The 25,335-nt window shown below is 49.6% G+C and overlaps 2 protein-coding genes across 2 annotated transcripts in view; one reads left to right on the forward strand and one right to left on the reverse strand.

The window, feature by feature from the left end:
- Positions 1–100: 100 nt before the first annotated feature.
- Positions 101–19,614, forward strand: DHX38 (DEAH-box helicase 38). The gene is made up of 27 exons (XM_077756373.1): positions 101–354; positions 2,480–2,819; positions 3,164–3,351; positions 3,987–4,088; positions 5,127–5,274; positions 5,429–5,547; positions 5,699–5,775; positions 6,241–6,396; positions 6,918–7,079; positions 7,270–7,377; positions 7,706–7,818; positions 9,594–9,731; positions 10,333–10,519; positions 10,655–10,840; positions 11,224–11,364; positions 11,698–11,808; positions 11,903–12,019; positions 12,186–12,293; positions 12,849–12,961; positions 13,683–13,891; positions 14,010–14,164; positions 14,602–14,757; positions 14,852–14,986; positions 15,188–15,313; positions 15,829–15,924; positions 17,665–17,786; positions 19,124–19,614. Exons 2-27 carry the CDS (start codon positions 2,497–2,499, stop codon positions 19,206–19,208), a joined length of 3,681 nt encoding a protein of 1,226 aa, XP_077612499.1. The 5' UTR covers positions 101–354; positions 2,480–2,496; the 3' UTR covers positions 19,209–19,614.
- Positions 19,615–20,421: 807 nt separating this feature from the next.
- The window catches only part of PMFBP1 (polyamine modulated factor 1 binding protein 1), a 49,074-nt gene continuing 44,160 nt past the window's right edge, over positions 20,422–25,335 (reverse strand). The window contains exons 20-21 of the mRNA XM_077756315.1: positions 24,208–24,446; positions 20,422–20,576 (exon numbers count right to left, since the gene is read on the reverse strand). Coding sequence (XP_077612441.1) covers positions 20,554–20,576; positions 24,208–24,446 — 262 coding nt within the window. The 3' untranslated portion in view covers positions 20,422–20,553. The remainder of the gene's footprint in view (positions 20,577–24,207; positions 24,447–25,335) is intronic.

The following is a 25,335-nucleotide window of genomic DNA, read 5'->3' on the forward strand; positions in this document are numbered from 1 at the left end:
ATTAAACATGCCCGACCTTCTGCCCTTTCCTCTCGGAGCCGAGGCGGAGCCTCGCCTCTCAGACTATGATTGGTCGCGATGAGACTCGGAAATGTCTCTGATCAGGGCCCCAGAGGAGGATACTCTAGCGTTGGTTGCTTTCTATCGCACACTTGGCGCCAGGAATTGACGGTTTCCGGGCTGCTCTCGATGGTTATCTTTGGAGGGATAGAGGGGCTCTCGCAGGTTATTATGGGACAATAATGGCTGCGCTCAAGGTTTGGGGTTGGACGTCTAAGGCGGTTTGAGTGAGGGGCGGCGGTGCCGGCGCCTCAGAATCTGGGACACGAGGTCCCAAGAGTCGGGTTTGGTGAGGTGAGTGTCCCTTCTTTCTTCCTGACCTGCCCTTCGCCAATTATGGCAGCTCCAAGCGGCAGATACGGGTTCTTCGCTCAGGTTCCGGTCCGGGTTTGCAAAGTCTCGTTCCTGTCACCTAGCTTGCCTTTCTCACCCTCGGGATCCTGCGCCGGTCCGGCCTGTCCCGTCCTTTCTCCTTGATCTGATCAGATCCTGCTGCCTGGCGGGGCCTGTGGTCCAGGGATGCTGCCCAGGGGTTACCCTGTACTCTTCTTTAGGCCTCTGCATTGGCCCCCTCCGGGGCAGAGGCCGAGCCTAAGTAGGGCTCCTTGTGTTTTTCTCTTCTGTGTCATAGTGGTATCTTTAGTAGGCGATCTCCTCTACTAGAATGTGGACTCCAAGAGGGCGGGATTTCTTGTCTGTTTTCTTCTTCTTCTATTCCTATTGCCTAGAACAGTGATTGGCTCACAGAAGGTATTCAATGAAAAATTGTTTAATGAGTAAATCTAGTTTTTCTAAATTGTTTTTCTATTCCTACTTGGCTTCTTTCCCATTAATCATTCTCCACAACCCAGCCCCTTAACTCCTTCTTTGTTCTCAGCAGCTAGTTATGTCTTGTGAGACTCCTTGTCTTGTGCTGTTGGGATCTTCCTTTGCTGTCTCTAGATGTGTTTCGTTTCCTGTTTTCCATTAATCAGTTTAAGTTCATTCATCCATTTATTCACCATTTATTTCACTAGGCACTGGCTGTAGTAAGGTTCTCTTCAGCATCCTAGGGGTATAATTTTTAGTTCATACTGCTGTTGCGCATAGCATATATATGCTTATCTTACTGTTTAGATTTCTTCATATGCACACAGATGTCACCAATATGCAACTCCGTCTTTTCTCCTATGCCTAATGGCATTTCCTTCCTTCCTTTCTTTCTTTCTTTCTTTCTTTCTTTTTAATATAGGGTATTGTCAAGTTAGTTTCCATGTAACACCCAGTGCTCATCCCAACAAGTGCCCTCCTCCATGTCTGATGGCATTTTTCAAAATGCAACTCTTGTGTCTGTGTTGATATTATATTTGACAAAATTTCTCTACAGAGCTGTTCATGTTAATTAGAACTGGGCAAAACATCCTGGATTCTGGTGGTACCCTACACCTTGACAGTTCCTTTGCTTCACTGACTTGATGAAAGAGGAAAATTATCCAAGCACCTAGAATCAGTGTATGTTTATAAGTGGATGGTGTGTATGGGAAGTAAAGAGGAATTTGTTGAGTGTCAGAAAATCTTATAATCACCTTAATACTTTTTGGGAACACCATTTCATAACCTCGTGTTTCTCATCAGTATTTTTGGTGAACACGGATTGTTATTAAACAGATTCCAACTGCTGTGAGGTAATTCTTTTCTACAAAACACATGTGGTCCAAAAAACTCCCTAGTATATGGATCACGTAGTATATGGTAGCCTTATACCTCAGCATGCCTACTTTGCTGTATCTGTAGTTTAAAGGGCCGGAGAGGTAGAATAACTCATTTAGAAAATGTTGAGCCTCAATTAGTATAGAGTAGCATAGCAAATAGAATAACGTAACAGTTACTTTTACGTACAGCCTTATGGTTACAGAGAGCTTTCACGTGCACTTTATTTTTCATAGTAACTCCACGGACTAAGTAAAGCAAAAAGTATTTCTATTTCACAGATATAGAAATTATGCCTGACCAAATATTAAGTTAACTGCTTCTAGTACAAGTAGAACATGTCAAAAGCTTGTACTCTAATTGAGGATTCTGACTTCAAATCTAGTGGTATTTCCCCTACAGTGGCTTTCTAGATGCCATCATGTTCTAGTTAAGTGTCCTTAGTATAGGTACTGCCTGGCTGGTACCCTCTTGGATCCCAGTGTTTGGTGGGTGCGTGAATGTGGGTCTCTGTTTCTGATGTGTATTGGGGTGGGAGTAGGAGGATCTTTTGAGATTGTCATTGACATAATGGAAAGATCTTGGCAAGAGGTAGGTAAGCAAATCCTGGTCTTGGTGGGGAGGTTAACTCCCTGAATATCCCTATAACTACAGTTATCTTGGGATGTGGCAGAGCTGCACCTTTCCTCCTTGTGTATCCAATACAAAATGGGTTGTCTTCCTTCCACAGAAGTCCCAGAGCCTGTCATGGAGGACACCAGCGAGGATGCCTCGATCCATCGATTGGAAGGCACTGATCTGGACTCTCAGGTTGGCGGTCTTATTTGCAAGACCAAAAGTGCGGCCAGTGAGCAGCATGTCTTCAAGGCCCCTGCCCCCCGCCCTTCCTTGCTGGGACTGGACTTGTTGGCTTCCCTGAAACGAAGGGAGCGAGAGGAGAAGGACGATGGGGAGGACAAGAAGAAGTCCAGAATCTCTTCCTACAAGGACTGGGAAGAGAGCAAGGATGACCAGAGAGATGCTGAGGAGGAGGATGGCGACCAGGCTGGCCGACACAGCCGAAAAGACAGGTAAAGCCTTATGGATGGGTTGACCAAAAGGGAATGAGAATGGAGGCCAGGGAATAACATCCCTTGTTTATTTCTGTTTTCTTGTTGGACATACAGACCTTTATGATTTTATTTGATTTCGTAATATTGAAGTAGATAGGAAGTGGTATTTTCTTCCGATGCGTGGGGAGCATTCAAAGGTGACTAAAGAGTAGAGCATGGAGGTTAGAAATGCCTGGTTGTTGTGATAAGTAAGCCTGTAGGGAGATTAGTTGGAAAAGGACATGTCACCCAGCAGCCCCGTTTTGGCGGCAAGGTCTTTCTCCTCTGGAAGGGCCTTTTACCAGTTACCCTCCTTGTTTCAGGCATTATCGATCTGCTCGGGTAGAGACTCCATCCCATCCTGGTGGTGTGAGTGAAGAGTTTTGGGAACGCAGTCGGCAGAGAGAGCGGGAGCGGCGGGAACATGGTGTCTATGCCTCGTCCAAGGAAGAAAAGGATCGGAAGAAAGAGAGATCACGGGATCGAGACTCTGACCGGAAGAGAGACAGAGGTAACCAGCCCAGCATAGTTCCTATGGCCCAATAAGCGTTTGAACATGTCAGCCTCTTTCCTGTTGCAGGAGTTTTTCCAATGCCCAATAATTAGGGAGCCCTGCTGGTGTTGATGGGGTTGGGGTTGGGGATAATTTAAGAACTGTCATTTGCAGCATTGCTGCTTTGCTTGAATGCGTGGTTCTTGATTAATTATGAAAATTGGTGATAAAGGTGTTAACAGGCAGGGTGTATAAGAAACCAGAATTTACAGTAGTGTCAGTGATAGAGAAAGGGCAGTGCTGTTGAGCAAAGCTAGACATAAAATCCAGTGCTGGCTTTGCTCAGTATTGTTTAAGTTTTGTAGCTTATAGACTACTATTAGTAGCTATTCACTGTAGACTTATAACTATTGTTTTTTGAATTCTTGCAGGAAAATAACTGTTACTGTGAGTTTGAAACTTTGTAGCCAGTAACTAATTTTTCCCTTGAAAGAATGGGGATATGTGAGTTTCAGGAGCCCATGGATCGCATTAGAACAGTGCAGGTTGCACCTGTGAGTGAGTGGGAAGGCCTGTCCTTTCTCTAGGGTGAAGACGGGTGGAAGTTAGGATGGGACACACATTTTCTAAGCTCTCCACGTGGCTCTTAACAGATGAGCGGGACAGAAGCAGACACAGCAGCAGATCTGAGCGGGATGGAGGGTCAGAGCGCAGCAGAAGAAATGAACCTGAGAGCCCGAGACACCGACCTAAAGGTAGATTGAGCTGTTTCTTGTGCTAATTTGTCAGGGGTCAAGTGTATAAAAGGCAGCGTCCTCAATTGATTTGCTGTGGGCAGAGTCAAAACTGCCCATTCCACCATGAACTTCTTGGAATACTTGGTTCTGAGTTAGGTGGGAAGGCCCTGGACCTCCCTGTTGAGATGGATATGCTCCTGTAAGTTGATAGGCTGGTTGGCTGATTGGCTGGTTTTCCAAATGTCAGGAAAGAATAGGGAGCTGGGTAACAGAAGTATTTATTAAAAAGAATTATTTAGAGGCACCTGGGCGGCTTACTTAGTTAAGCATCCGACTTTGGCTCAGGTCATGATCTTACAGTTCATGGATAAGATCGAGCCCCATCTTGTTCTCTGTGTTGGCAGTATGGAGCCTGCCTGAGATTCTTTCTCTCTGTCTCTGTCTCTCTTTTTGTCTCTCTCCCCTCTCCCATTTGTGCACACACAACATACACTCTCTCAAAATAAATAAATAAACTTAAAAAAAGAATTATTTATATTCAAGAGGAGTATGTTTGCTGAGAGAAATTGGATATTCCTTAGGGTGTTGTAAACACACGTTAAAAAAAAAAAACAAGAGGGGTGCCTGGGTGGCTTAGTTGGTTAAGCGTCCGACTTTCGCTTAGGTCATGATTTCGCGGTTCGTGGGTTCGAGCCCCGCGTCGGGCTCTGTGCTGACTGCCAGCTCAGAGCCTGGAGCCTGTTACAGTCTGTGACTCCCTCTGTCTCTGACCCTCCCCTGCTCAGGCTGTCTCTCTCTCTGTATCCTAGAAATAAATAAACATTTAAAAAAAAAAAAAAACAACAACAAGAAAAATGTTATAAATACAAGAAAACTGGCCCATTAAAGTCCAGGTATCCTAAAAAACTGTCGAGATTGTCTTACCTGTTACAAGTCGGTGTAAAGTCTGCCAACAGTGAAAGAAAGAAATTTGGGGAATTAACTTTTGGCTGATAGCCTTGAGCTGCGTCATGGTTAAGTTGGAGGTTTCCCTGGATGTGTTCTCTGTGGCCCCAGATGCAGCTACCCCTTCAAGGTCTACCTGGGAGGAAGAGGACAGTGGCTACGGCTCCTCAAGGCGCTCGCAGTGGGAGTCACCCTCCCCGACACCTTCCTATCGAGATTCTGAGCGGAGCCATCGGCAGTCCAGTCGAGATCGCGATAGGTGATGTTCTGGGCAGAGCAGCCCAGTTTCTCTTGGTGGGTGGCAAAGGGTAGAAGTGATGAGGGCAAAGCATCCTGGGCTGGGGGAGCAAATGGCAGCTGGGGAACATGTCTCAGCTTAGTGACTTAGTGATGCTGGTTGTGCTGTCTCCCAGGTCTGTGAGGAGCAGGTACTCAGATGACACACCTCTGCCAACTCCATCCTACAAATATAACGAGTGGGCCGATGACCGGAGACACTTGGGGTCCACGCCCCGTCTGTCCAGGGGCCGAGGTAAGGCAGGGTGGGGGGAGGGGACAGGGAAGTAGGAGCACTCGTCCCAGGGAGGCTGAGCAAAGCTGGGCTTCTGGAGCTGTGCGGCTTTGCGGGGCTCTTGGTGGCCACTGGGGGCGTTTGGACTGACCTGCTACGTGTTCTCCTTCAGGAAGACGGGAGGATGGTGAAGAAGGAATTTCATTTGACACAGAAGAGGAACGGCAACAGTGGGAAGATGACCAGAGGGTAAAACCTTACGTCTTTGAGGCTCTGAACGAGGGGTGGTGGACCTCCGCCGGTGAATGGGCCACGAGTGACGCTCTAGTGGAATTGGACTTCGATGAGGGTAGTCAGCTCTGGAGACTGTCCTATTAGAGCCCTATTCAGTCCTGAAGCCCTGGAGTCTCTCAGGAAGCACAGGCTCCTAGGTGAAAGTTTTCACCTGATGCAGGGCAGACCTGTTTTAGTTAAGCGTTGGTGCCACCGTGTGGTGAATGTAAGAAGTGCTGTCACGATGGGTGGCCATAGAGTCCTTCCCTGCCTCTCTCCTCCGCATGGCTCGTCCTAGAGCAGGGTGGTCTTGTTCCTGCACCTCCCACAAGCATTGCTCCACCGCACCAGTGACGTCTCACCAGACACCTCTCCTCTGGTCTTGTCTTGCACGTAGACTCGATCTGTCCCTTGTTCTCACTGCTCTGTCTCTCGCTGCAGCAAGCTGACCGGGACTGGTACATGATGGATGAGGGATACGATGAGTTCCACAACCCCCTGGCCTACTCGTCCGAGGACTACGTGAGGAGGCGGGAGCAGCACCTGCATAAACAGAAGCAGAAGCGCATTTCGGCTCAGCGGAGGCAGATCAATGAGGTGGGCTGCTGAGGGTAGCAGGGGTGGACCCAGCTGGCGTTGGGCATGTGGGAGAAGTGCAGACCTCGTGCACATGGTGGCAGCACAGCTGGCCTCTTGTCGCTGAAGTACCAAGTGTCACTGTGCCTCTGGAGTCGGAGGAGGGTGGGCGTGGAGCCTTTCCGTGGTGGTCTCCTAACCTCTTTCTCTTTCACTCCTTCCTTGAGGGGTGCTGGGATGGGAACTGGTAGGGTGTGACCTGCTCTATGTTGTGTGTCTGCGTGGGGTCGGGGACACTCGCCGTTTTCCGTGTGGAGGTTCTGACTCACATATAAAGGGCTGCTGCTTGGAAAAAATACCACTGGTGGCTTGGGATCAGTGACTCTTCTTAGGAGCTGCAGGGTACAGAAGCCTGTGACTCATCTGCGGCCCTGGCCTCACATGGCCCTTCTCTCAGGACTTGATGTGTGGACTCGCCCGGTGACCTTTCAGGATGGCTTGTGATTGCATTCTGAGCATGGCCCCCTGTTGTGTCCTCACAGGACAACGAGCGCTGGGAGACCAACCGCATGCTCACCAGCGGGGTGGTCCATCGGCTAGAGGTGGACGAGGACTTTGAGGAGGACAGTGCAGCCAAGGTGCATCTGATGGTGCACAACCTGGTCCCTCCCTTCCTTGATGGGCGCATCGTCTTCACCAAGCAGGTGAGGCCTCTGGGGCCTGAGAGAAGAAAGCTCAGATAGAACTGAGCTGAGAAAGGGGAAAAAAGAGGGAAAAAAAGCCCCCACCCCAATAGGATAGAAATCCTTTCATTTACTAGGGTTGTCATGAAGTGGTCCCTCTTGTTGAGGTTAATGATCAGTGGAGAATTCCTTTTTCCCCAACCTTCTACAGCCAGAGCCTGTGATTCCAGTCAAGGATGCCACTTCTGACCTGGCCATAATTGCCCGGAAAGGCAGTCAGACAGTGCGGAAGCACAGGGAACAGAAGGAACGCAAGAAGGTTGGTTTCTTGTCCTTTGGGGTTGGGGAGAAATTGTATGAGACTTCACGGGTAGAGTTCCTCTTGGAAGTTAGAGGACCCTCACAGAGCAAGAACCAGTTGTTGGAGGAGGGCTTCGTGTTCCTCCACCAAGGCCCTCATTAAGAGAACCTCAGGGCCTGATGCTCTGATGGCTTGGGGTAGAAGAAGGGCATGTGGGCGCTGGGCCACCGTGGCCCTGTGGGAATTTATCACCTGCTAGATGGAGCCTCCTTTTCAAGTGGGATTGGTTTTCCATTGACCACAGTCATGTTACACAATGGAGCTGATTTTTCGTATATTTCTCTAGGCTCAACACAAACACTGGGAACTGGCTGGAACCAAGCTGGGAGATATAATGGGTGTCAAAAAAGAGGAAGAGCCAGATAAAGCTTTGACAGAAGACGGTAAAGTGGACTATAGGTAGGAGTCTTGGTCAGCAGTGGGCCGTCTCCTGAGCCTGGGGCCCTCAAGGACACTTGCTGGGGAACTGATGGAATTTGTGGCTCGTGAACAGGAAAATTGGGTCACTTTGGGTCTTCTGTTCTCTTCTGGTCCCTTCCTCCTGGTTTCTCTCCTACCATCTTCAGCTTGTCCTGGATATTCTTGCTATCACCACCGCTACTGCTATAGGAGTGACCTTGGTGCCTGCTGGCGTTAAATGCCTTATAGATATTCACTGAATTCTCATGGCAATCCCATGAGACAGGTGCTCTCCGTCCTGTTTCTCGTGTGCAGGCCTAGGGAGCTTAAGTAACTTGTTTGAGGTCACCCAGCTGTAAATGGAGTGATGCTCAGACCCAGACAGTGTAGCTTTGGAGCCTGGTGACCTGGTGTCTTAGTCATGGTGCTAAAGTGCTCTTCTGACATTCAGTGTTGGGAGGTGGGCTTTGCCCCCTTAGATTTCAGTTTAATGGAAGAAAGAACCACTTTTAACAGTGGTTTGAAAATAGAGGGGCACCTGGGTGGCTAAGTTGGTTAAGTGTCTTACTTCGGCTCAGGTCATGATCTCATGGTTCATGGGTTCAAGCCCCACATTGGGCTCAGTGCAGACAGCTCAGAGCCTGGAGCTTGCTTCAGATTCTGTATCTCCCTCTTTCTCTGCCCCTCTCCCACTTGCACTCTGATTCTCAAAAATAAATAAATGTTAAAAAAAATTGAAAATAGAAAAGATTGTTTTTATCAGGGAGTGGCTTCCCTGTTTATAGAGGTATTTAAGCAGATGGTAGATAGCTGCCTCTTAGGGGTCCCATGTTGGGTAGATGGCTGCACTCAGATGTCCCTCCTAAATCTCATTCTTTGAACATATGCAAGTCTTACTGAGCTGGGATCTGAGTGACTAATTCCCTTCACCCCTCTGAGAAATAACCCAAATGAGAAGTCAGTACTGTTGGTCAGTCTTTGTTAGTTTCTTAATGTAATCCCATAGACATTAATTGTTAGCTGACCGGGAATGATGGAGAAATTAGAATAGGAAGGCTGACAGGGTGTGGGGGAGGTCTGAAGGGGGACAGGTCTCTCTGGGAGAGTGGTAGGCGGCAGACGTGGACACCCACCAGCAACACGGAAGCGCTCTCTCTTTCCTCTGCAGTCTTGGGGAAATTACATAGTGCTTTCGAGTCTAGCCGTGTGTGCATGTGTCAGGTATTTGTGTGCTTTAGTAGAAGCTGGAGATCACTACTAAGTGGGACTTTTTGTTCTCACAATTCTTTGAAAATGAAGCTTTACAGACCATGCCGTCCTGCCAGGAGGAGAAAGGAGGTTTGACCCCTGTCAGGACTCTGCAGCCGTGACTCCTCCTTTTAGCCTTTCGAGCATTGAGTGTTGTGCCGAAATTGCCCAAGGGTATTCTGTACAAGATAATGACCTGGCGATCTCAGCTCCTCTCCTGGTTGAGCTTTTGGGGGCAGAGAACTGGCTCATTTGCCGACCTGAACTCTGAGTCATGCTTAGCTCTCTTTGCCCCGGGAATGTTGGGTATGTTTTGGATGGTGGATTCTCAGACCACAGTTCTAGTCCCTTAGGCCAGAGGAGAGGAGAAGCATCTTGGGTCACCTGTCTGATCTAGTGTCCCAAAGATTTCTTGCATCTTGTTGGGGTGGTTCTTGTTCTTGGGTGTAGGAAGAAGGGCAGTAACCCAGACAGGAAGAACAGTGTGGGAAATCGTGTAGGGTGCTTAGGCTGCCGTGTGTTCTCAGGACGGAGCAGAAGTTTGCGGATCACATGAAGAAAAAGAGTGAAGCGAGCAGCGAATTTGCCAAAAAGAAGTCGATTCTGGAGCAAAGGCAGTACCTGCCCATCTTTGCTGTACAGCAGGAGCTACTCACTATTATCAGGTAACTTGCTGGAGAATTCCAGTGTTGACTTGGGTGTCCCTTGGGTCCCTTGCGTTTACTCAGCAGCTCTTTTACTTTGGGCCATTGCATCTGGTGGAGAAGGGAAGGAATTTTTTCTTACCTGACCTGGGTACCCTGGGCTACTTTGCTTGAAGTAATAAGCAAGATGGCGTTATTTTGTTGTATTTCATTTGTTTAAACCTCACCATCTTTTTTTTTTAATGTTTTATCTGTTTATTTTGAGAGAGGCAGGGGGCACGGGCAGGTAAGGGGCAGAGAGAAAGAATCTCAAGCAGGCTCTGTGCTGTCCACACAGAGCCTGATGTGGGGCTTGATCTCACAGTGAGATCATGACCTGAGCTGAAACGAAGAGTCAGATGCTTAACCAGATGAGCCACCTAGATGCCCCTAAACCTTACCATCTTCTAGACATTGTGGGGGTGTCTCGGTTCAGGACTGTTTTCCCAGGGCAATCCACCTTTAAGCAGTCATGCTCCTTGGATAGCCAGACATGGGCATAGGAGGCAGCAGCGTCTTGTCGGAGGATCGGAGGTGGCCATCCCTCTGGCCTGATTTGCCCTTCGTCTTCTCTCCCTTGTAGAGATAACAGCATCGTGATTGTGGTTGGAGAGACGGGGAGCGGTAAGACCACCCAGCTGACACAGTACTTACATGAAGATGGTTACACGGACTATGGGATGATTGGGTGCACCCAGCCTCGGCGTGTGGCTGCCATGTCGGTGGCCAAGAGAGTCAGTGAAGAAATGGGGGGAAACCTTGGTGAGGAGGTGAGTGGGCATGAGGGCTGAGCTATACAGCTTCTGTCCTTTTGAGTTGACCTGCTCAGGCCTGGGCCCGGCACGGGGTATGCTGGCGGTGAGCTGGGGCCCAGAGCTTCTGAGCCGTCTCTCCCTGACCTTCAGGTGGGTTATGCCATCCGCTTTGAAGACTGCACTTCAGAGAACACCTTGATCAAATACATGACCGATGGGATCCTGCTCAGGGAGTCCCTCCGGGAAGCAGACCTGGATCACTATAGCGCCATCATCATGGACGAGGCCCACGAGCGCTCCCTCAACACCGATGTGCTCTTTGGGCTGCTGCGGGAGGTGAGGACGGTGGGCATGGTCTGTCTGCGCCCGTGGGGCTTTGACGCGTGCCTTATTGGTAGTTTGTGACCAAGGTGCTTCAGGTGGGCTGGGGTCTTGCCTGGGGGAGCCGAGAAGCTCTCTGAGAGGCTCGAGTTTCCTGAGGCCTCCAGGTTGCCAGGTTGAGACCTGAGTTGTCATTGACTCTGTTCTTGCTCAGCTGAGAGATCCTGGTTCTCTTGGCCATGGCTCTATGGGTTCGGTCCTCAGGACTCTTAGGAATCTAACGTGCCGGTCTGTCTGCTTCAGCCTGTTTCATCTAGGAGTAATGTTGATGAGACTGGAGGGCGGGAGCCAAGGGTTCCAAATCTATGGGGAAGCCTCGGATTGACCTCTTCTCTTAGGTGGTGGCTCGGCGCTCAGACCTGAAGCTCATTGTCACATCGGCCACTATGGATGCAGAGAAATTTGCTGCCTTTTTCGGGAATGTTCCTATCTTCCACATCCCTGGTCGTACCTTCCCTGTTGACATTCTTTTCAGCAAGGTACTAGGCCTCCTTTTTGAACCAGTTCTGACCTCTGATGAGAAGCCAGTTGGAGGGCGGGCTGGGAAAGGTTTTGGGGTTACATGGGGCAGGTGGAGCAGCCTGTAGCTCTAAGGCTGAGACACAAAGGACTGTATTCCGGGGGAGATCTAGTTTTATTCTTTTGTTAGAGCAGCAGTGCACGGTCCAAGGAGGGCAGTCGGGCCCATCTGTTGCCCTGAAAGTCCACTGGATCTATCCCTACACCGTGACTGGCCACCAGTTCTTGAGGGGTGTGCAGCCTGCATTTCCCTTGATGCTTCCCTCTGACCATGTCTCTGACTGGTGTTGCAGACGCCACAGGAGGATTACGTGGAGGCCGCGGTGAAGCAGTCCTTACAGGTCCACCTGTCGGGGGCCCCCGGGGACATCCTTATCTTTATGCCTGGCCAGGAGGACATCGAGGTACGTGCCTTGTCATGACTATGATCAGCGGGTAGGATCCTGCGTAGGAGAGTTTAGGGCTCTGGTATCTCATGGCTCCTCTCTGTGCCCTTAGGTGACCTCAGACCAGATTGTGGAACATCTGGAGGAACTGGAGAATGCACCTGCCTTGGCTGTGCTGCCCATCTACTCCCAGCTGCCTTCTGACCTCCAGGCCAAAATTTTCCAGAAGGTGAGATAGCAGGAACATCTGTTTTGGGTCCCGGCCTTTGGGTCTCCCTGGATTCTCCCAAGGGAGAACCTAGAGGCATGGGTGGGGTATGCTCTTTCCCCTGTGGAGTCTTTCCTACCTGAGGGTCTACAGCCCTTTCCTCCTTGTACATCCTGCCTGGTTCTAGGCTCCAGATGGCGTTCGGAAGTGTATTGTTGCCACCAACATTGCTGAGACATCTTTGACTGTCGATGGCATCATGTTTGTTATTGATTCTGGTTATTGCAAATTAAAGGTAAGAAAAGACACAGGCATTAGGGCCCTGGGCCTTTACCTGAAGCTAATTCAGTTTAGTAGGTGGGGAGGTAGGCCCTGGGTCTTCAGCCCTTACATGAGGGATGGACTTGGAAGTGGTGGTGGTATTTAAGAGGCTAACATTTGAGTGCTGTTTTTGCTATCCACTTCACTGACTTAATCTTTGTGATAATGCCTGAGTTAGATGATTTAATAACTCCATGGACATCACAGAACTGGTATTTGTGGGGAAATTTCTTAAGGTTCCTGGTTTCAAAAGGATGGCTGCCAGGGCACCTGGCTTGGTACGGGTTAAGCGACTGACTTGTGATCTCAGCTCAGGTCTTGATCTCAGGGACATGAGTTCAAACCCCGTGTTGGGCTCCACACTGGACATGAAGCCTACCTAATAAGGGAAAAGGATAGCTGTCCTGCCTTGCTAAAACAACTGTACTTTGTGCTTGTAGCAGCCAGGGTTTGTCTTTCTTTGTCTCAAGGTTCCCTCCCCTTTGCCCCTTACTCTGTCCTTAATCAGCTCTTTACTGTCCCCTCCTAGGTCTTCAACCCCAGGATTGGCATGGATGCTCTACAGATCTACCCCATCAGCCAGGCCAATGCCAACCAGAGGTCAGGGCGAGCCGGCAGGACAGGCCCAGGTCAGTGCTTCAGGTAGGAGCCCTGTGCTAGCCTGCTTTCTGGGGCAGCCCTAGGATTGCTGAGTGTGGAGCCTGGGCTGGGGCAGCAGGGACTGGACCCTGATCCAGCAGAGGGATGCTGGCCCTAGGACCCCCAAGGCTCGGGACTGATGGTGAGGCTGCCACTTGGGGTCTTCTCATATGCTGCTGAGCTGAGGGAGGAGCCTTTCCAGGCACCTCAGAGGTCTGCGCAGCTTTCGGTGTTGGGCAGAGCTGTGTTGAACGTACCTGCACCGGAAGACCTGCAGAGACGAAGTCTGAGCATATTACATCATAGCTCCTGTTTTCCTTCTGTAGTTTTGTTTTTGATTTTTAAAAAAGTAACGTATGGACTACAGAAATTCAGAAAATACAGAAGAGCATAAAGAAAACAAAACCGAGCCATAAATCTAGTCCCAGGCTCGCTGGTTCCAGAAGTGAAACACGTAGGAGACTCCAGCAGAAGAGTGAATTGGCAGGACTGATTAGAAAGGGTGGAAACCCAGGATTCAGAGAGAACAAGGAAGGTGGGGGAAGAGATGAGAACTTCCCTCCCTGCCCATGGCTTTCATCCATGAATCAGCTACTGGTCTCTGTGGGGCACAGGTGCAGGGCAAAGCCTGTGTAGTGTTCTGTCTCCCACCACAAGGACCTCTGCGCGGGCAGCCGGGCCCCGAAGCGGTAGGTATAGCAGAGCGCGGTCTTCTTCCCGGCAGGCTGTACACCCAGAGCGCCTATAAGAACGAGCTCCTGACCACCACGGTGCCCGAGATCCAGAGGACCAACCTAGCCAACGTGGTGCTGCTGCTCAAGTCCCTTGGGGTGCAGGACCTGCTGCAGTTCCACTTCATGGACCCGCCCCCTGAGGACAACATGCTCAACTCCATGTATCAGCTCTGGATCCTCGGGGCCCTGGACAACACAGGTGCCGAGGCCCAGGAGCCAGAGGGGTGGGGGTGGGTGCTCACGGGCTCTGGCAATTGGTTTCTTTCCTTGTTTACGTCACTGTGTCTGCTGAATGTCTGGATTTGCTCCTCTCCCAGGTGGGCTGACCTCGACTGGGCGACTGATGGTGGAGTTCCCACTGGACCCGGCCCTGTCCAAGATGCTCATCGTGTCCTGTGACATGGGCTGCAGCTCCGAGATCCTGCTCATTGTGTCCATGCTCTCGGTGCCAGCCATCTTCTACAGGCCCAAGGTGGGCAGTGGTGACCGCTCTGCTCTCCTCCTCAAAGCTATAGGGGCTTTACCAGTTTGAGGAAGGGTGAGAGGGGACTGATTTCTTTTAAAATGGAACGGAGGCATGGGAGTCTCAAGTTCCCAAAGAATGGTTATTGCTCTTTTCTGTTAAGCAGGTTGGGGTAGAGGAAAGCATGGGCTAGATCAGTGGTTCTCAGGTGATTTGGAAATTTGCAGGAGTATTTGTCTTCTGGTATAGTTGGGCCTGAGCCGTCACGTTTTAGAGTAAGTATTTTGTCATAAGCTATGTTATTTTCCCTGGATCGTTAGGGTAACACACCGATGTGTTTGAAGCTGCATGTGCAGGCAGGTGACAGAGAGTGTGAAAAGCTCCAGGAACCTTGCAGTGGGCCTGGACTCCCTGTGCTTACAGTTAGGGTCCTTTTCCCTTCCTAGGGCCGAGAGGAGGAGAGCGATCAAATCCGGGAGAAGTTTGCTGTCCCCGAGAGTGATCATTTGACCTACCTGAATGTCTACCTGCAGTGGAAGAATAATAATTATAGCACCATCTGGTGTAATGATCATTTCATCCATGCCAAGGCCATGCGGAAGGTATGGACAGTCGCCCAGATAAGCAGGATGTTGGGGTGAAGCGGGGAGGGGAGAAGGAGGGCTCCATCCTTGTCCGCCCTGTGTCCTGCTCCAGGTGCGGGAAGTGCGGGCTCAACTCAAGGACATCATGGTGCAGCAGCGGATGAGCCTGGCCTCGTGTGGCACTGACTGGGACATCGTCAGGAAGTGTATCTGTGCTGCCTATTTCCACCAGGCAGCCAAGCTCAAGGTGAGCCTAGAAGATTCTGGGGGAGTTGTGGCCCTTTCCTGGCCTGATAATTGTACCGGTGCAGACTTCTTGCTTTCTCCTTGCACAGTCCTGTGGATCTGGGCTTTCCCCACCAAGGCCTGTGTCAAGGTCGGGGATAGGGTGGCTGCCCCGGCGAGCAGCGTTGTCCTACTGTGGCCACCTGTTGTGTCTCTTCCCTAGGGAATCGGGGAGTATGTGAATATCCGGACGGGGATGCCTTGCCACTTGCACCCCACCAGCTCCCTCTTCGGAATGGGCTACACCCCAGACTACATAGTGTATCACGAGCTGGTCATGACCACCAAGGTGAGTCTTCTCTGATGCAGTTTGCTTGATGTGGGCCTACCTGGCTGGGCTGGGCCTTTGTAACCCTTCCTTGCCTTCCCGTGTGAGCTTTGAGCCTGGGAGACTTGAGGCCACAGAGTTGTTTTGAGACGAGTTGAGAGATTGGTTTTCAGTTGGGTTAGGGGACGCTGACAGGGAGTTAACCTTCAGATGCCAGTGGCCTCGGCTGTGCCAGCAGGATTATCTGTTTCTTGCTGCTGGTGATGAGCAACCCCTCTTGGTGTTATTAGAAGGGCTGTCTGAGGGGTTAGGCCTTTTGTCTTGGATATTAAGGGGGCATTTTTTCAAGCATGGAGGGATTTGGGAGAAAGGATTACGATTCCAGTGTCTGAGGCTTGTGTCTGCCTTTTTCGGCCTCACAGAGCTGGGGGTCAGGCCCTTCCGACGTAGGTCCTGATTGTGGAACTGCTTGGGGAGGGACAGCCCAAAGCATTGGCCCTCCTGTGACCACCACTTTGTGACCCTTCTGCCTGCAGGAGTACATGCAGTGTGTGACTGCCGTGGATGGAGAGTGGCTGGCGGAGCTGGGCCCCATGTTCTACAGTGTGAAACAGGCGGGAAAGTCTCGGCAGGTAAGGATCCCGCGCTTGCCATGGAGGTGCTGTTTGCCCGTGGGACCCACTTTGCCGTCAGCCTGGGGTGGAAGGCACGTCATCGTCTGACCCCTGCCCTCCTTACTTCTCTCTCAGACATAAAAGCTGTGATGGAGCCAGGTTCATCCGGTAGATTTCCTCCCATCTGCTCCACCTGCTTTTAAAAAAACCTTATTATTGAAAGTCCAACTATTCATAAGAGTACAAAAAACAGTATAGGGAGCCGTCATATATTCCTCACCAAATCTCCATAATGATCAACACTTTGGCCAGTCTTAATTTGGCTTATTCCTACTCTTCTCCACACGCTGACTTTTTTTTCCTGGAAAAAATTTTAAAACCTATCTCTGATACTATTTCACTGATGAGTAAGCTTCTCTAGAAGGACTGGTTTTTAAAATGTAACCTTTATGTTATTATCAGTCAACAGAATTAATCCTTAATATCTTCTAGTCCTTGTTTGTATTTTTTCATTTGTCTCAAAGATAAACTCTTATGATTTCATTTGCTCAAATCAGGATCTGAACATTACAGTTAGTTGGCGTACGTGAATGTGCTTTGTCCTCATTCTTTATTATGGCATTGGTTTATTGGAGAAACCGGGTCACTTGTAGAATGTTCCATTTTCTGTATTTGGCCGATTGCTTTTTCATGATGGCATTTATTTATTTATTTATTTTTTTAAATTTTTTTTTTTTTTAATGTTTTATTTATTTCTAGGAGAGAGAGAGAGACAGCGTGAGCAGGGGAGGGTCAGAGAGAGAGGGAGTCACAGACTGAAACAGGCTCCAGGCTCTGAGCTGGCAGTCAGCACAGAGCCCGACGCGGGGCTCGAACCCACGAACCGCGAGATCATGACCCAAGCGAAAGTCAGACGCTTAACCGACTAAGCCACCCAGGCGCCCCTCATGATGGCATTTAACTTGTGCCTCTATCCTATGTTCTTTCTGTAAACTAGTAATTAATCCACAGGCCTGATAAGATTCAGGTTCAGCCGTGTTGGGCAAAGATGCACAAATGCGTGTGGTGCTGTGAACTTCAAGAGCCTGTCCGGAAGCACATAGGGCTGGTGGCCCTGCTTTTGAGGAGGCTGAGCATGGTTGGTGGTTCTGCCTGATCCCTCTGGTAGAGATTCTCTCCTGCCACTCCACCTCCGCATGGTCTTCGAGTCCATGGGTGGCCGCTGCCTCAAGCTGTCCTTCAGGGCTGCAGACTGTGGGGACGTTCCTTCCTCTCTTGTCCATACTCTCCACCGGGTCTGTGCACACCTTCCTTATATCTGTTCTTCTCAGCCAGGTGATCATGTTTCCCCTATTTCTTGTACTCCCTGGCATCCCTGTGAACTCGGTAAGAGAGTGAAAGTACTTACCGAATTGAGTGGAGAGCTGAGACACGACAGGGTCCGGACCGAATCGTGTAGTGCCTGTCTTGAATCCGTGAATCTGCCTCAGAAGAAAAGATGGCCTTGGCGTTGGGGCAGGGAGCCATGTGGCTCCGCCTCTGGAAGCTGGCACTGTGTATACAGCCTGGCTTCTGGCAGGGAGGTGGGTGCGGACAGGGCTTCTCACCAGCTGGTCGAGAGGTCCCCAAGNCGTGGCTCCGCCTCTGGAAGCTGGCACTGTGTATACAGCACCTGGCTTCTGGCAGGGAGGTGGGTGCGGACAGGGCTTCTCACCAGCTGGTCGAGAGGTCCCCAAGACCCGTCCCTCCCTTTTCTAGGAGAACCGCCGACGGGCCAAAGAGGAAGCGTCTGCCATGGAGGAGGAGATGGCGCTGGCTGAGGAGCAGCTGCGAGCCCGCCGACAGGAACAGGAGAAGCGCAGCCCCCTGGGCAGTGTCAGGTGGGCTGCGGCCGCGGGACCCCTGGCTGGGCTGGTGCCTGCCCCTGGGAGGCTCTGGGGACCAGCCTGATAGACTGAACAGGCCGCCGTGCAGGCTGGTGATCTAAGAAAATTGGAGTGTGAGGAGCTGAGCTGGTGACAGAAGTTGACTGGTGCCATGTGGAGGCATGAGAGGCATACTCTCAAGGGGCAGTGATACATCTGCCACTCCTGGTCATCGTCACGCTGTACTGAGGCCTGCGATGGGCTGGAGAAGTAGGCAGGGCTTGCAGCTCTACCGACAAACTAGGGCTTGGAAGTCACAGTGGAGACAGGAGGAGAGTCTTGGGCTTCTCTGTCTGCCGGTGCCTGGAGTTCGGTCAGACTTCACAGGGGAAGGGCACAGGTCTCCACAAGCCTGCCTTCACTTTGGACTCTGCAACTTGGGGTGTGCCCTAGGTCCCTCTCAATTCTGATCAACTTGCTACAAATTTGGGGATTTGCACGGACTCTCCCCACACTCAATAACTCACAGAACTCAGGAAAGTACGATGTTTGAGATCACAGTTTTATTATGGCAAAAGGTAACAAATCAGAACCAGCCCACAGGAGAGATGCATAGAGTGAGGTCTGGGATGGTCCCAGATGTGAAGCTCCCGCTGTCCTCAGAGCTGCATCACCCTCCTGGCCTGCTGGTGTGCGATAGTATGCACAGAGCATTGCCAGCCAGGGAAGCTTCAGTGTCCAGTGCTTTACCGGGGTTTACATTGTCATGAGTGGTTGAGTAAGTATCCATGTGACTGATTCAGTCTCCAGCTTCCTTTCCATAGAGGCTGAGCTGATATCACGAGGCTCAAAGTATAGCCTCCTGATCATGTAGTTGGTCTTTCTAGCTGGGCCAGCCCTTGTCCTGAGTCATCTTGTTAGATTAAACTGTCAGATGTTACCATGTGTAACATCAATCCCTCGGGAAATCTCCATGGTTTAGAGATGACCTCCTAGGACCTGGGGACTAAGGCCAGCCAGGTTCTTCTTTAGCAAGTGGAGTGGCAGTCTGGTAAGGTGGCTGGAGACTGCCTCCAGAGCTCACCTGGGAGGCATGAGAGGACTTGTTAAAAAAATCTACCTCCCAGCAGTCCTTGGTGGATATCAGAATCAGGTGGTAGTGTTATTCTGCTCCCCCTCAGGAAGGGGAAGGCAGCAGAGGTGAAATGTGCTGGGGGAGAAGACCCTTCAGCCCCAAAGCCTGCTCACACACCAGTTAGAAAGAGCAAGGCCTCAGGCTCCTCGCTGTGCTCTGCATCCTGGTTGGAGTGGAATAGCAGTGTGATTCCTCACCCCTCTTTCCGTGTCTCCAGGTCTACAAAGATCTACACTCCAGGTCGGAAGGAGCAAGGAGAACCCATGACCCCTCGCCGCACACCAGCCCGCTTTGGGCTCTGAGCCGAGGCTTTCCTTGCAGAGGACGCAGCATATGTTGAGTCCTGAGCCCTGTGGCCAGGGCAGCGGGGCCTGCCAACAAAACCCCTTCATCTGCGCGCATTCGTCTGTGGACATCATGGCTCCCCGGGGGAAGCTTCTGCAGGGGCCAGCTCTACAGCAGAGGGAGTGGGAGGTCCTCGGTGCAGGGGTGCCGGCCCGGGTGCCGAGCAGCGAGAGCTGCCAGGGCAGTGAGAGGTGGCCAGACCCACTGTGTCCAAATAAACCATTCCTGGGATGCTTGGTGTATAAGTGACTTGGCCGTGACTATGGTTTTTTAAAATTCTGTGTAAAGCAGCAAAATAGACCTACAGGGAATTGTAATTTGGTTATAATTCAGGATTTGGAAATAAATTTATTGTTTGTAAAATGTTATTGCATTTTGGACTGTTCCTTTTTCCCTCGCTGCCCTAAATTGCCTAATAATATAAGATGGGCAGGATGCCGACTTGACTTTAGGTGGCTCCTTCTAAAACCTCAGCTCACCTCATTTCTGTTCTCCAGCCAGTGCCTCTTAGGGTTGGCAGGGTGGGACACAGCTGGTAGGGACAGATAATGGCCTGGGGCACTGGGTGGGCCAAACTCAGAGGGTGCTTGGTTGTTCCCAAGGCTGGTGGGCGGGACGAGGCGGGCCAGTGGCCAAGTGGGAGGGAGGCGAGTAGCCATGCGCCCTCTGCCCTTCCCCAGGGGTGGGTTGCCTGCTTTATTGCTCAGAATGGCAGAAGTTTCTGCTCTGCGTGTGTAAAGGTGCTGTGTTGGCAAAAAATAGTGTAAAATATTGCTTGATTTTTGTGTAAAAGATGATCCTTGCACTGAAATCACTAAGCTTTTATCTTGTTAAGCAGCCTATATCTGCTGAGGTGGCTCTTTGGGTATTTGGCCCTTTGCATCACACAAGGTTCTTATTTTGTGATCCCCTGGGGCTGGGCTTCTGCCTGGTGTGCTGGTTGCAAGGTTTTGTGTCGGCGCTGAATCACTGATGGGCGTGGCTTGGGGCTCAGAAGCACCTCCATCCCCGGCCAGCACTCAGCTGGAGCCCCTTGGGTCACGCTGCTATTACTTCTATTCCCTTTCTCACCTTGTTCCTGGGATGTGAATTTAAAATTTACGTCAATTTTATGGATGAATTTGGAAGCCTGGCTTTGCCAGCCAGCACCAGCCACCACCTCTACTTCCATTCTTTTTTACCTCTAACTGCCTTTATTGGGAATTCATGTAGAAACGGACTTCATGGCTCTGCAGTGAAGAGAGGGCTTCTGGCTGCTCCTCTGGGAGGGAAGGCTTCTAATCTCGGCACCGAGTTGAAGGGCTAGCAGAAGGTGTCTACCTGCTCTGTGGAAAGAAGTGGGAAATGTGATCTATTTACAGATGTGGGCTCGGGATGCAAAAGAATGGGGGAAAATCGAGGTTCCAAGGAATGGCTTTGTTACCAACACACAGGCTGTGACTTTGGTCATGAACTTATCTTCAAATTCCTTAGATCACAAACATGAAGCCAGAGATTATGAAAACCATGGGTCAACCCGACCTTCTCATTTAAAAACAAGGAGCATCTGGCAAGGACACCTGCCACACACAGGTGCCACAGGATGCTTGGGGAGGTTCCCTGCCCCCCAGCAGTGCTTCCCAAATCTGCTTTGGTATTGGTACTTCTGGACAAGAGTCTGTCCGGACCTCTGCTCTAATACTTTCTTTTAAATTTTGGGCGATTTCCATTCAGATCCACCTTAAAGTTCCTTCCAGCTTTAATGTTCTGATTCTTACCACCTCTTCCTCAGATAATAACCGGTTTCCACCCCCAGGGATACAAAAGCATTTCTCTGAAAAAAGCCCTGAAGTGGGTTCTAGAGACTGTTTATCAGGCTTCCTGGTGTGAAGGGACAGTGAAGCTGTTGAACTGGACATCTTTCTGGGGGTTCCCTGTTGCTTACAGTCACGGGCATCTATGCTTAAATGCCTAGTTGATGGTAATGGTACTTTAGACACGTGTTGGCAGTTGAGGGTCTTTGGGCTGAGATGGGGGTTCATTCTGGGGACCCCAGAGCTTGTTTGTCAGGCCCTGTCTATGGCAGGAAACTTCTTCCTCAGTTGGGCTGTGTAGAGAAGGTGCAAAAGACAAGTGCTTATAGGGCAACATGGTGGTTACAATGAGCTTCTCCTTCCCTTCAGTAAGGAGACACACTGAGGGTGGCTGATGTTTGCTCTGGGTTTCTTCAGCTCAGTGGAGAAAATTATACTCCAGGTGGATAAAAGAGGATCTGCTGTAAAGGATTCTGTGGGTTCCAGGTATCAGAATCTGAGTGACATCTTCCCAATGGGTGGCTGAAGCACTAATTTTTGGGGGGGGGGTGGTTACTTTCTAGGGCAGTTTCAGGTGTGCTGCAGCAAAATTGGGCAGGAAGTACAGAAATTTCCTATATGCCCTTTGCTCCCACACATACACAGCCTTCCCCACCAGAGTGGTTCACTTATTACAACTGATGAACCTATGTTGACACATGATCCCACAGAACTCAAAGTTTACATTAGGCTTCACTCTTGGTGGTACACATCCGATGGGTTTGGACAAATGTATGATGAACCAAGTATCCACCATTACTATATCCTACAGACACCATTTCTAATATCACTATTCAAATACCTTTCAGAAACCCCTTTGGTTATTTCTTAAAGAACAGGCAGCTTCCCTGTCCTTTGTCTTATCTTTAGAGAAACTAAATTTCCATAAATTCAACTCCTCTACCCCATCAGATCTCCTGCCTGGCTGGGCTCACAAGGCCAGATGGCTGGGGTGACATATCTGTGATTTGCTGCTCTGTTGCCACTTTGCTCCCCATAGTCCACTACCTGCCATGCTCTGGTGTAGTCACCCCACAGGAAGCAAAAGATAACTTTGAAAAGATGTACAACATTCAAAGTATCCAGCTATTGGGGCACCTGGGTGGCTCAGTCAGTTGGGCATTCAACCCTTGATCTTAGTTGGGTCATGATCTCACAATTGTGAGATTGAGCCCCGTGTTGGGCTCCATGCTGGGTGTGGAGCCTATTGAGATTCTCTCTCCTTTCCCTCGCCCTCATGCACTTTCTCTCTCTTTCAAAAAAAAAAAAAAAAGTATCCAACTATTATTGTCTTGGCCAACATATATGAAAGCTTTTCATAAATATAGACACAAAATGTCTTTTTTTAGTCGATTGTACTAGGGATTTTAATGACACTGAACTTTTGTTTGAATAAATGGGCTGCAGGCTAGAAGCAGGAAACCATTTCATTAGTACTAGATGATTCAAACTTTGTTTACTCTACAAAATATATCCTTACGCTAAACCCATTGGGGGTACATAGTTACAAATAACCATAAACAAACAGACAACTGTCAAAGCAGAGCCCATCAGAGATGCCCGTCACTCCTGCCTCATATTGTGTTTCTGGTATGTGCTTTTCCCAGGTACTGACAGGGGCATCCTATGCAACATGTCCCTGTTAGGAATGAACTTTCTTAGCTTTTGTTTGGCTGCAGAGTGAGGCAAGAATATTAAGAATCCTTACCAACTAGTGGGTTTCTTCCCTCACTTCTCCTGTCCCCACCCCGAGAGGCTAGCTCTTTCATTTCTTTCTCTAACTTTATCTTAGTAGCTTTTTTCCTCAATCTCCTACAGACGAGGAATATAAATTCCAGACATGTATGCAGTTTAACAAAATCCTGCCACGATAAAATAGTTTGGCTGTCCTTGGAGTTTGTTATAATGGAATTTTACTTGTATTGAGCCAGCTGGGGAGAAAAATAAAAGTGTTAGAAGGAGAAATGGAATATGGCAGCCAGGGGGAAAGCAGATGGCTCTCTCTCCCTCTTCCATTTGGAAAATGCATCACTCATTTCTATTCCTTTCTTTTGGGTCTCAGGATTACTTTCATTTTTGAGGTTTTTAGATATCTTTTTTCTTAAAATTCCAGACATATGGAAATAAAGGAGTTAATTATCTCTTGTAGTTTTAAAAACTAATACAGATAATCCAGAAGCTTGCTTTGGGAGTAAGAGCTTCCCTATATCTGTGAAAGAGAATGTATCTTTTAGAATACAGAGAAAACAGGGACTAGCATGTTTCTGGGGGCTTGAGTGGGGCAGAGATGTCTGCAAGACGCCAAGAGCTCACTGACACTGCTATGCTCATGTCTTTATTTTAGAGTTTGGGTCTGGGGACGGTAGTTTGGTTCCAATGCTCACTCCACTGCAGAAAGTGGACAAAAGTCAATAAAATGTTAGCATCTTGCAAAATAGGCTGGGACCTTGATCCATTCCCATAAGAGCTTATTCAAGAGAGAGGGGCAGGAAATCACTGTCCTCTGAAAAATGTGTGTGGAAATGATGCTCAGAGCAAAGGTACTGATTCTAGCAAAATGAGGAACCTGAGGGAACAGGGAGGAAATGACAGTCTTGATTTGAGGAGGAATTAATGAGGTGATTCCTCAAGGACTGGCCTCATGGCTAGGCAGCTCAGCTGTGGGGTGACTTCTTCCCTTGGGGGTAACATGGAATCTGTAGGTGACAGAAAAGGTAGCAATGGACCCAGACTGAACAGGGGACTGGGCTGCTCTTGTGAGGTTTCTAGAACATATTAGGGGAGGAAGATGTCTAGTCTGCCTGTTTCCCCCTTGTCCCTACACTTCCCAAAAGGGACTGGGTCGGAGGGAGGGATAGGGATGACATGTAAGGCCATTGGGTATCATCAAAGAGTCTTAAGATCAGAACGAACCTTAATTCACTCACCTCTTCCCTCTATAGACGAGGAAACAATTATCTCTAGTCCAGAGTAGCTAAGCAAAATATCTGTCCCTCAGCTCCCACTTTGAATTCCCAATGTAGTGATCCCTTGAAAAATAATATTAGACTGTTGCTATTTTTTTGAACTGTGGGACTAAGCGAGATGACATCATACAAGTAGCAAAAGACAAATGGCAGAATACCTGAACAGTGGGGAATCCTGACAAACTTGGTGATGTCCATTCTTTGGCTCATGTCCTGGGATGTCCCCCTCCAGCCCAAGGTGGCACATGCTTTTCCCTTTGGTATGGGCTCCGTTTTGCTTGGGCCTAGGGCTTTGGTGCATAGCCTTGGGTGCCCGGTTTTCAGCTTCTTCTCCTCTATCTCAGTCTTCAGTTTCTTGTTTTCCTGCTGCAAATGGACCATTACATTGTGGAGGTGGCTGGGGAAGGAGAGGAAAGGACAGAGGATGTTCAGTCTGCTGCCACTCCTGGGTTTCCCACCAGGAAGGACAGATAAACATGCCCCCGGAAGGAGGGTCAGGGACATCCAGGTCCTTTCAGAGCCAGGGCTCTCATGTTCCATAGAAATGAGGGCCTATGTGTGCCCTCTGGAAGAAGCTCCGGCCTGGGGTTGGGGGGGACCCAGAACCAGTACACCTGAGCCATTGTGTCATGTCAGCTCAGGGCCTGTTTTCATATCTGTCAGATGGGGACAGTTGAACCTGATCTGCCCTCTGTGCTTCATAGAAAGATCCAGTTTGACAAATGTTAGAAATTTGATTTGAAAAGCCAGAGGCTGTTATGAACAATCACATGTGCTTGGGCTGTCTGGCTGGCCATGCCTGGGAAACACTCTCATCCAGTTCTGATGCCAAAGCCCAGGTTCTTTTGCCTCCCTTTGCTGGAAGGTTGAGAGGACAGGGGATCCCAGCTCTGATGAGAGCTTGGACAAGTAACTTATCCCCATTTTACAGATGAGGAAACGGTGGTGGCAATGTAGGTGAGGTGGAAGAACCTAGCATATCTCCTGTAGCTCAATAAATGGTCATATTTCTCCAAACCAATGCTGAGGGCAGTGGGTGACAGTGGGCTCTGGGACTAGACTTCCTGAGTTGGAATTCTGGCTCTGCCATTTACTACTTGTGAGTTATTTAGCCTCTGGCTTCCTCTCTTTCTTCATCCATGATGGTTTTTATGGTTTTATGATTTTAATGGTACTGAACTCATGAGTTCTTATAAGATTAAATAAATTAATACATAGAAATCACTCAGAACAGGGGCGCCTGGGTGGCTTAGTCGGTTAAGCGTCCGACTTTCGCTCAGGTCATG

The sequence above is a fragment of the Crocuta crocuta genome, unplaced genomic scaffold (assembly GCF_008692635.1).
Source record: "Crocuta crocuta isolate KB4526 unplaced genomic scaffold, BGI_CrCroc_1.0 scaffold388, whole genome shotgun sequence".
Classification (NCBI taxonomy): domain Eukaryota; kingdom Metazoa; phylum Chordata; class Mammalia; order Carnivora; family Hyaenidae; genus Crocuta; species Crocuta crocuta.